Below are 11,887 nucleotides of genomic sequence, written 5' to 3' on the forward strand. Positions count from 1 at the left end.
ATACACAGGAATAGTCAGTGTTTCCTAGGACCTGTGAAGATCCGGGGTAGAGTAGGTCTTCAGCAACCCATGCTTGCCGTAAAAGGCGACTATGCTTGTCATAAAAGGCGACTAACGGGATCGGGTGGTCAGGCTCGCTGACTTGGTTGGTGCATGTCATCGATCCCAATTGCTCATGATATTAATCACTGGATTGTCTGGTCCAGACTCGATTATTTATAGACCGCCATCATATAGCTGGAATATTGCTGAGTGCGTCGTAAAACAACAAACAAACCAACCGTCCAGTGTTTCCTAGTGCTTAAGCATTGAGGCTGTATGTTTCATATGGATGCAGCTTTTATAATGTCAATATTTCTCCGTCTCCAGTCCATTAACACTTGTTATTATCACAATGTTACAAGGCGGCCCATATATATATAATCCAGTCTGGGCCTTTCATGCCAGTGGTCAGTAGCATGAGCAAGGATCCATGTCGTTGGGGAGTGGTTGAGGGCTCCCAGTCAGACAGGTGGCACACTGTTACCAACTCTTACAACAAACACATGAAATTGACGATTTATTCTGGAGTGACCACGGAGATGGTCTTCAGATGGCTGACGTGATAAAACAATGGTGCTGGTAGGTTATTCACATTCACTTCAATTCACGAGCTTGTGGTTTGGAATGCATGTCATCCGATATTTGAAATACCGATATTTTGTTTGTGCTATACACAAACGTTTTTAAAAATAACAAAAATACATTCACCCACAATCATATTATTTCATAATACTTTACTTGACCCATTCAAATCAGGGTCATCATCATTTTGAGAGGTGACAATAAATCAATAATATTGCATTTACAGAAAAACAACAAATGATAGGGAAGGGGTGTTGACTTATTTATTCACATTAATTCCCTTGGAGGTATCAGGTTAAACACAGTTGCTATTGCCAGCGAAAGCTAATACAGAGAACATCACCACACCATCACACCAATACTCAACCTGTACATTGCTCAATGAAAGTACCCATCCTTGATGACAACCCACCTTTCTTGAAGGATGCTGTGAAGTACACAGCATCCAGGGTGCCTTTCCAAAAACACTAAACATATATTTAGCTTCACACACTGAAGACACAAGAACTCCATTGCTTTCAAAACGTGTACCTCACACACTCATTAACGTGACAAGTGATTTCAAATTGTATTCCATAAAAAAGGACAATGATTAATTAGAAGTATGTGTAGTTGTTCATGTACATTTGTAAAGAGTATACCATCATCAGATGTAAGATAAGTTACGTCCTTGAAATTCATTAAGCAGATTCTAAGAATTTTATCATCTCTTGATATTCATTTATTACATCAAGATGGTTGAATTTGTTTGGCATATGGTTGAAGATGCGGACCAGATTGAACCTTTCACCAGATCTTCTACTGTAGTACATGGACATTTGACGCACAAGGTTCAATGCATCCTTTCTTTTCTGAAAAAAAAGAAATTTTACTTTTTACCTCAAGAAACTAAATACCGTCAGATCACATTTCACTAAAATAAAACAAAATACTGGAAGAGTTTGCTTTGACAGTGTAAAGGTGACTTGATGCTGGAGAAAATGTCCCACTGCTACTGAGAGTTTGTTAAAACATTTGTGTATGTTGTCGGCAATATTCCACCAACATGACAGCAGCCTGTAAATAATTGAGTCTGGACCAGAAAAAGCAATGGTTCACATTAGGCAATCAACGCAATGAAGTTTAAACCCACCAAAAAAAACCATTTGTGATCATTTATTCATGTCACTGAAAAAAGAATATAGCCCCACATCTGATTTAGATAAAGTAAGAGGTTTTGCCTCGGAATGCTTGGGTATAAGTATTATTGATCAATCTAAAGATCCAAGTCTGCATTCAGCAGTGTTTGGTGTGAAATGCAGAAGTCCATGGACTGAACTGCTAAAATGATCCCCAGGAAATATATGCTCCAGAGGAACCGAGTTTACCGAGTGACAAGATTACAACTTACCAGTAATGAGTCGTCATACTGCCCAGTCATCAGCACAATACCTGCACAGAACAAAAACAACGTAAGAAAGTGGAACTTAAGACCTGAACATGTTCATCTGAATGTATAAAGATAATATAGATGACTGGATAAAGAAAAACTCCCTCAGGTTCTTTTGTAAAGTTCTGAACTTTATAGCCAGGTTTCTTAACGATAAAGAAGGTAAGGATCCCAAGCAGCTAATCACCAGTTGGGCATCTTCCTGAGGCAAGGGAGTTAACTGAGTATAAAAGTCCAGTTACCACCCTTGCCGAACAAGGCTGGATTAACAAGACTAAGCATCAAAATTGCGTAACAAACACAACATTGCAACTGCCGTGCAGGATTTGCAAAGCATGTGTACCATCAGCTGGCTGCAACAGATATTTTCCAAATCTTTTCATGTTCTTAATGAAGGTACTCAAGTGACTTAATGGATTTTACAAAGTATGGCCAGTTTAATTGCAATACAGATCTTAAGTATCGATCAGGCTGTTTTGACTTGGCGCCGACAATTTGTTTGAAGCAAATGCAGCTGACATGAGAGGTGGCATCTGATTGGTCAATAGCAGGGACATAACTCGTAATAGCCACTGGTGGCACTATGATTGAGGCATGAAATTCTAGCCTAGTTCGAGAAGGGTGGAAACAGGACTCTTATAGTTTATTATCTTCCTTGCCTCGTGAAGATGCCAATTGGGAAAAACAAAAATCCTTTACTCAAAACCTGAATTCACATGTGGAAGCGACTACATAGGTTTTACAAAAAGACCTTTGTTTACCCAGGGCAATTTAAAAAGTGAGTTTTCACACGAACAGAACTTTGAACATTAATTCAGTAATTGCACATGTTTGATTAGAGAGAGCCCCAAGTCATGTAGTCTGTAGATATTGTAACAAGCATGGTTATGGTATGACAGAAACAGGATCCTCTATAGCCAAGGGATGCTACCTAGACATTTGTGGCACATTGGTCCACTGGGCAACCCATGCCCCCAAGTGGACCAGGAAAAGACTCACCCTTGTTCCTCTGGAGCTCTGTGAAGTGGACCAGGGAGAGACTCACCTTTGTCCTCCTTGAGCTCAGTAAAGTGGACCAAAGAGAGACTCACCTTTGTCCTCCTGGAGCTCTGTGAAGTGTACCAGAGAGAGATTCACCTTTGTCATCTTGGAGCTCTGTGAAGTGGACCAGGGAGAGACTAACCTTTGGCCTCTTGGAGCTCTGTGAAGTGGACAAGGGAGAGACTCACCTTTGTCATCCTGGAGCTCTGTGAAGTGGACCAGGGAGAGACTCACCATTGTCCTCCTGGAGCTCTGTGAAGTGGACCAGGGAGAGACTCACCTTTGTCCTCCCGGAGCTCTGTGAAGTGAACCAGGGCGAGACTCACCTTTGTCCTCCTGGAGCTCTGTGAAGTGGACCAGGAAGAGACTCACCTTTGTCCTCCTGGAGCTCTGTGAAGTGGACCAGGGGGAGACTCACCTTTGTCCTCCTGGAGCTCTGTGAAGTGGACCAGGGAGAGACTCACCTTTGTCCTCCTGGAGCTCTGTGAAGTGGACCAGAGAGAGACTCACCTTTGTCCTCCTGGAGCTCTGTGAAGTGGACCAGGGAGAGACTCACCTTTGCTCCCTGAGGCTCTGTGAAGTGGACCAGGGGGAGACTCACCTTTGTCCTCCTGGAGCTCTGTGAAGTGGACCAGGGAGAGACTCACCTTTGTCCACCTGGAGCTCTGTGAAGTGGACCAGAGAGAGACTCACCTTTGTCCTCCTGGAGCTCTGTGAAGTGGACCAGGGAGAGACTCACCTTTGCTCCCTGAGGCTCTGTGAAGTGGACCAGAGAGAGACTCACCTTTGTCATCCTGGAGCTCGGTGAAGTGGACCAGGGATAGACAGGGTGGGGCGTTCTCCTTCATCTGCTGGTACATGATGAGTGGTGTGAAGTACACAGACTTCCCGGAGATCATGGAGAAAAAGAGTTCATATCCATCCTGGCGGGGCAGTGGGTACAGAAACTGCAACAACATTCACCATCAAATACTAACTAAATATAACATGTAAGAAAAAGTACAATTTTAGGATAAACTATGGTTGATTGCATATAGCCATGTTCCAATGTAGATTTATACACTGTTATCAAGCTGGAGTAAGAATCTACATTGAAATGTCGCTTTATGCAATAAACCAAAAGTTGTTATCCATAAACTTGTATGTTTTCTTATTTATTCACAAAAATTCTAGAATGCCGATCAAATAGTTAAACATAACACAGTGTTGAAGATGGAGCAATCATGTTATTCTTTCTATTATGATTTCATAATGAACAACACCTATCCATCCATGCATATAAGTCAGGTTTCTTTGAAATAACATTTAATTTTAAGAATAAATCCAAGTGATAATTTCATAACACCAAGAAAATATTAGCAGAATATATAGAGTTCATTGTCCCGAATTCCACCAGAACGTACATTGCCATCTTTGTACATAATGCTCAGTCACTGGTTCCATTCATAATTTTAAAAGACCCATGAAGATTTGGGGAAGAATAGGTCTTCAGCAACCCATGCTTGCTGTAAGAGGCGACTATGCTTGTCATGAGAAACGACTAACGGGATCGGGTGGTCAGGCATGCTGACTTGGTTGATGCATGTCATCGATCTCAATTGCCCGGATCGATGCTCATGATGTCAATCACTGGATTGTCTGGTTCAGATTTGTTTATTTACAGACCACCGTCATATAGCTGGAATATTGCTGAGTGTGGCGTTAAACAACAAACAAACAAACAAACAAACAAATATTATTTTAAAGATATATCAAATAGACTGACAAAAAATCAATTACCACAGACATAGAATTTGTAATGGAACTCACAGATGGACATGACTTAGCCTTTTCCATCAGATCATCATAATCGATAGACTGAAATATAACAAGTACAGCATGTTAAGATACATTTAAACTGACAGTGTTGAAGTCAGGAATTCTGCAAACATCTGCACAACACGGATTCAATCAAAAATTATCTTTAAACTGTTACCCTAAGTGAGTCAGTGGTCAACCACTGGTCAAAGAAGCAGAACAAGCAACCAATGTCAAAAGCTTGAAGAGTACCTTCTACAGAAACAGCCAATCTATAGAGGTAAGTAAAACATTGATAAACATCAGATTAACAGACTGTATCAAATTCCTTTCAGTTCAGGGTGACAAATAAGGAGGAAAAATCAGTGAGTGAATTGGATTTAAAGCCGCTTTTAACAGTATTCCAGTTATATCAGCTTAATGTTGGAGGAAAGCCGAAGTGATGCAGGTCTCAGATGTTTACCACTTTGGCACGGGTATGGTGCTGACAAACCTAGAAACATAATCAGGGCAAACCGGGATTCGAACCCACAATCACAGGTTTCCGGTGTGCCGAAGGAACGCAACTCTGGACAGCAAATCCTGGCGCCGTAGACAACTGGGCCACCTGTGCCCCTGTAAAAATCAGTTAATTTGGTACTTAATATAGTTTGTTTTCTGGTGAGTGTGTTACCTTCATGACCGTGTATACACATTCCTTCTTACTGTGGAATTCCTTCCATATCTGAATGAAGGGAGAAAACAGGAGTGACTGTTATTAACAAGAACAAACATCAGCTGTTGAGTTATCTTCCTTAATGAAACAACAACTGGTTATATACTCAGAAAAGTTTAAAAAGTATTAAGTTTTAAGCATTACTTTGTGTAATAAAATGAGATAATCAGTTTTTTCAGTTTTCATAATTAGAGCAGCTGAGTTCAACTTACTTGAACTGATTGAGTGATACTCATACACTGTAACATGTGTTATATAAACCCATACTGTACAATGTCTGTATTTGAAAACATGAACAAAAATATCAAACAGTACTAGAATTGAACAAATGGAAAATTGTTACATCATCAGTGTAACCCATTTTAAATGCCTAAACTGAGATCAAAGGCACCTGTGTTTGTTGATTTTTTTAGCCAATGAATGAAGATTAATATCACTACTTGATGAGTGTCCTTTGTTTCAATCAGTGGTGTGTCTCCATGTCTGAATCAGTGATGGTACAACTGGCCACAGATAATCACAAACCTCCTCAATCTCCTCTGCCGTCTTATCTCTGATCAGTTCCGTCTTCATGACACTGTCTAACCCCTGGAACAGACAACACCATGAATAGTACATTCACAACCTGTGGAGACGATACATTCATAATTCTGACCTCCATTAAACAAGGAGATTTGTCTGCTAAGATAAGGTCAAGAGTTTAAAATGCAGGGTATCATGAAAAAGTGATAAATTTCTCTTATATCATTATGTAGCCAGTATGATGTAAAAATCGATGGCTGAGAAAAACAGTGTGAAAATGCAAATGTAGTACTGTTGCACTTAATTAAAAATATGTATTTTTTAGGTCTATATTGGAAACAACCCAAACAAATTTAAAAGCGCTAACGAGAAAGCGGGGGTTAATTAACATGGCCGACTAAGGCCTGTAAGCTGATTAGGTAATACCAGCAGCCTGGTATAGAATATATACGCTATCCCGATCTATCCCGAGAATTCAATCCCCATGAGGTTGATTGAGAGAGTGTTAATCCCGAGAGCGGCGATCCCTTGATCCAGAACATCAGACCTCCAATGAGTGATCCCAAGAGCAGCGATCTCTCGATTGTCGATACCTGGACTGGCGACTCTGCGATGAAGCACAGCGATCCTTTTTGGAAGCGCAAGATTGATCTCATTCCCTGGTAGAAGTAGAGGACCAACTCGAATGATCGATCCAGGGGCAATATCAAAGCCTGCGTTATCGACTTGGAAGCGACTGGTAAAGGGTGGGACGATAGGTGACTGGCAGCTGATGGTCGGGGAGCGCTAGGAGGTTCGACAGTCGAGGCTGTCTGGGACACACCCTCTTTAGAGAAAACCATACTGATGTCAGAGGCTGCTGGCTGCTCCAACGTAGGCTTGGACACGGGCACTTAGGGGACGGACAACGTTGGTCCAATGTGGTGTGAACATATCAGTGAGGGAACTGTCGGAAACACCATCATCTTTGCCAGACAAGGAGGGGATGGTAGACGCCGGAGGAGGCTTCATGATGGAACTGGTGGAGGGAACAGCCAGCATGGTGTCTTATTTAGGCTTCTTACAATGATCTAAGGCTTCTTAGTTGAGGAAAGCCAATGTTCTGCGTCCCTGGACTTGGACCAGTGGTCAACAACCCGCTTGAGGCACTTGGGTAGGTACAGCGTAAAGGCTTCCTCTGTGAGGTGGGAACACTTAGAACATCCCTTGTCTTGACTGCAACGACCACGGCAATCACAACGGTCGTGAGCATCAGCAGTGCAGTAAGTATGGCAGCAAACTGGGCGTTGAACGTCTTGTAAAATGTGCAATGAAATAGCTTACACAAATTAACAACAACAACAACAACAAATGTATTCTCTACAACTCAATACATGTCTCCACAGGATGGCAATGAGAATAAGAATGATGTGGCAGGGGTAGTCAGGTGACCATGTAAGGTCACAACGCATGGGATAATACGGTAGTGCTTGACCCCTTTATTGGGGTGGAGGAGATCTTGGTGATGCTGTGGGATGTGTTCAGGTGAATTGTTTTTAGAAGCTGGAAACTTTGTTCAATCACGTTTCGGCATAAGGAAAAATTAGATTGTGTAAGATAGGACAAGTTTAAAAATTTGTCTTTTTCAATTTTAGGGGCACGGGTCAGACCCAACCCCCTACCCCTTGATCTTTATAGCCAATTTAGTGCTAATTAACCAGAACAGTGTTTGTCTCACAGCCATGCACCTTATTGCATAATGTATGCCAGCAGTCAGTCAGTCCAGGTATCATTAAACACTCAGCCATGTGTATAGTGTAGTGTAACACGTTTACAACTGACACAGAGTCTTTGACATGTCCATTCCTCTTTCTGGTGCTATTTCAAAACAAATTAACAAATCTGTTTTCTGCAATCACTTGCGATCCATGCTTCCAAGATGGGGATCATCCTGGTTATTTCCGTCACTACTGTCGGTCACAGGTTCAAACATGTAGGTGTTCACATGTACTTCTTCCCTTGAAATCACAAATTCATCTTCCAAGAAACATTCACATTCCATGACAACTCAAAAACTAGTGTCACTGTTAGAGTTCAATATATCGGCAAGTTACAAGCTCACGATACCGCAAAAGTAACAAAGTAAGTTTGATTGATGTTTCATCATTTTATACACAGATCAGTGAGTATATTTAACAAAGAAATTCTCACAAAAAAATAAATGAAAGTACCGAACCATGAACAAGAAACGCAATTGAAGAAATAGCATGTTTCACACATCGTTTTCTCACTGAATAGTGAACTCAATTTGTGAAATAATGGCCCTTGTCACATTTCCGTTGTTGAAAGAAAAATAATTATACTTCAATCCTTTCATCTCACTCATATGAAGGAATGTACAGTGTGCAATTGGTCATTGCATATTTGTGGATAGGAGAATGTCCAAGGGTTGAAAAGGGTGTAGAATAGGTTTCCTTTGCTGAGAATGTGTGCAGACGACCATTACCGTGAATGCAGGGGTAGGCTTGTTGTGCGATCAAGCATGTAATTTTTGAGGACATCACCTCTAACATGACCATATATGGAGCCTCTAAATCTGGTTCCACTGTATTTTTGTTTGAGTCTTTGAATTGATAGACAGGACTAAAGTGCATATAAACCTTATTTATGTGCCACTTTTGATGTTCTGAATACAGTATTTGCATTGACAATGTTACGATCTATCCAATTTTGCAAAGTTGTATATACCCATGAGACTTGCACTTTAAACAAATGGAGTGTAAATAGTACTAAATACTGTCAAACGCAATAGATCCAAATACATCTTTACTGGTTCCTCTGAACACTGATCTTACCTTAGGTGAGGCCTTCCCTTCAGCCTCAGCTTTAGCCTCTGCTTTAGCCTTCTCCTTCTCCAGCTGCTCTTTGACGAAGGCTCGGTCCTTCCTCAGCTCCTCTTCAATCTGATGCATCTTCTCCTGGTAGGCCTCTGGGGAGGATCTGTAGGGCCAGGGTGGGAACAGTTCACACAGTAACAAGTATTCAGCAATATGTGTTGCAATATATCACAATACTCAGTCTTATTATGTGCTGTCATCAAACCCAAAATTCCAGTGTGGCAAATAATAATTAAAACAAACTACTAAGAAAAGGTTTGCAGTCCTTTTTCTTCCGACCCAGTCTGTTAGCTAATTTATTTCTATAAGGAGTGAGTGAGTGAGTGAGTATGGTTTTACGCCGCTTTTAGCAATATTCCAGCAATATCACGGCGGGGGTCACCAGAAATGGGCTTCACACATTGTACCCATGTCGGGAATCGAACCCGCGTCTTCGGGTTGAGTGAACGCTTTAACCACTGGGCTACCCGACCGCCCCTATTTCTATAAGGAAAAGTTCAGAGAAGGTCAATGTAAGACATGGTAAGAAGGGAAGAAAGAAACACTAGACATTTTGTTCTTTTAAATATTTCTCAATTCCTTGAACAATGTTCATGATGTTAACAGATCAGATAAAATATATGAGGGTTAATTTCCATTTTATTTATAACAAGGAACATTAAAGTTTTAGGTAAAGAGTCTGTAAACTAAGTTACAAAAATAACAAAATGAGTGAGTGAGTTTGGTTTTACGCGGTTTTTAGCAATATTCCAGCAATATCATGGTTCGGGGACACCAGAAATGGACTTCACACATTATACCCATGTTGGGAAACCAACCCAGGTCTTTGGCGTGATGAGCGAACGCTTTAGCCACTAGGCTAAAAACAAAATGAGGCCTCACTAACTTGAACTGGTCATCATCAGTGTCCAGTGTCAAAAGGCTAAGGCTTCACATGTAGAAGCTTGCATTTATAGCAATGGTAGTTCACCGACTCAACAGAAAGTTCATCACACTGACTCAGCTTTAAAAGCGAATTTTTTTTTTTCCTAAAAATTAATACCGCATTTTGTTTGTTTTTCTTAAATTTGACAAACCTTTGTAAATCCAGCAATTTTTTCTTGTACTTGTCAAAGTAAGGATTTTCCTCTATGTTCACCTTCACATCATCTTCATTCTTGTCTGATGATGTAGATGAATATCTCAAGTCAAGATACTTCCTTGTGTGCTGTCCTTTTAATAGACTGTTAGCATTTGTCATGGTTAATCCTCGAGCATCAGAGATGGTCGAAGGAACGTGTTGTTTCTTCACAGAGGAATATAGTCTCCAGCATCTCTGACAGAGTCGAACGCTTTGTCTTTGTAGTACAAACATATTATATTATGTTGGTCTTCACTTCATTCAGTCTGGAAAAAAATTTGAGTGAATAAGAAATAGGTTGAATCTGGTTACAACTGTGGATGACCTCCCAATACAAGCAATGTAAGGATAACATTGGTTTTCTTTTAGAGTGAGTGAGTGTGGTTTTACACCGCTTTTAGCAATATTCCAGCAATATCACGGCGGGGGACACCAGAAATGGGTTTCACTCATTGTACCCATGTCAGGAATCGAACCCAGGTCTTCAGCGTGACGAGCGAACGCTTTAACCACTAGGCTACCCGACCGCCCCGTTTCCTTTTAGAAGCAATGTAAAGACAAATTCCTTTTTTGAAACATTCTGGCTCATAATATTGTTCAAGAGGGGGGGCAATATGTATTTCTTATTCAAGTTAACTTTCTCAAGGAAAATTGTCCCCCGGCTGGCTACGGCACTGGTTGTAACTTGTATAGAGAGCGTGGTCTGTAATGCTACCACGTCAGTCTTGTTTGTGACCGACCCATTGGTTGATAGAGCGAACAATGTGCAGAGTCTTGATATAATGAGACAGGTCACAGCTGCTATCTCCTGATCACCAGTGCAAGTTTCATATGTGGTCCGACATTTTAGTACGTATTTGCTTATGATCAGCTGATGATGTGTGTGATGTTTAAATATTATTCTTGAAAATTCCTATAGCTAGGCCTATATATCATTCATTTAAATACTGATCATAATCTCAGATTTAGACATTTCCCACTTTACCAGCTGGACTAAGCTTTACAAAATGATAAGTGCCATTCAGTAGAACGATGAGAAAATTTGCATGTCTTGCACCAAAGACGTATGGGCCTATACGTCAGTTGCACAAACTGTACTGAACTTTTCTCCACTCTTGCCGACGTTTGCCTGCAGAGTTATGGTAGATCTGACAACAGTATTAATTGGCATTCCTCTTTATGACACAATGATTAAAAATTAACTCTTAAGTCGATTCACTGCCAACGTCGTAAAACTGTTACACCTGTCATTACCGTTACCTTACCCGAATACTGAACATGAGGAGTGTGTTAATTGCCGGACAGTAATGGTTAATTTAAAACATGGAACGGTCGACGAAAATAGATAAATATCTCAACATGAAGATATCGTTTTTATGTGGCGCAAGGTATATTGAAGATTCTGATTACAGGTATTTAAAACAATAGTAAAAGGAATAAAAATATAAAATGTTAATTAATAAGCAACGAAAGTCAATAAAATACGCCAATAATAGGGCCTCGTCCTAGATATTTTCCTTAGGAGAAAGAGTGAGAGTTGTTTATCGTACAATAAAACACTGCAGGGAGAATAAACCATGAGAGGCGCAGCATGATAAAATGTATAAGCTTGAAAAATATTTACCCAAATTAAAAAAATGATGACTCCCCAAATAGAATCCGACCTCGGAAATGTTGGACATGTCCATTTTATGAACAGTTGGATTAGGTTTGGTTCAAACATATTTTCACAATCCTCACATCGATTATCTGTACTTATTATC

General features: G+C 40.5%; 1 protein-coding gene across 1 annotated transcript; it reads right to left on the minus strand.

The window, feature by feature from the left end:
- Positions 1-886: 886 nt before the first annotated feature.
- LOC139479780 (ATP synthase mitochondrial F1 complex assembly factor 1-like) lies at positions 887-11,420 on the minus strand. Its single transcript, XM_071262652.1, has 9 exons — positions 11,390-11,420; positions 10,081-10,390; positions 8,963-9,107; positions 6,132-6,194; positions 5,565-5,615; positions 4,904-4,951; positions 3,879-4,041; positions 2,015-2,055; positions 887-1,475 (listed from the first exon to the last, which is right to left on the minus strand). The coding sequence occupies exons 2-9, from the start codon at positions 10,356-10,358 to the stop codon at positions 1,305-1,307; spliced, it is 960 nt and encodes a 319-aa protein (XP_071118753.1). The 5' UTR covers positions 10,359-10,390; positions 11,390-11,420; the 3' UTR covers positions 887-1,304.
- Positions 11,421-11,887: the final 467 nt, after the last annotated feature.

This window comes from Haliotis cracherodii, unplaced genomic scaffold, assembly GCF_022045235.1.
Source record: "Haliotis cracherodii isolate W230 unplaced genomic scaffold, xgHalCrac1.p SCAF_4, whole genome shotgun sequence".
In the NCBI taxonomy this organism is placed as follows: domain Eukaryota; kingdom Metazoa; phylum Mollusca; class Gastropoda; order Lepetellida; family Haliotidae; genus Haliotis; species Haliotis cracherodii.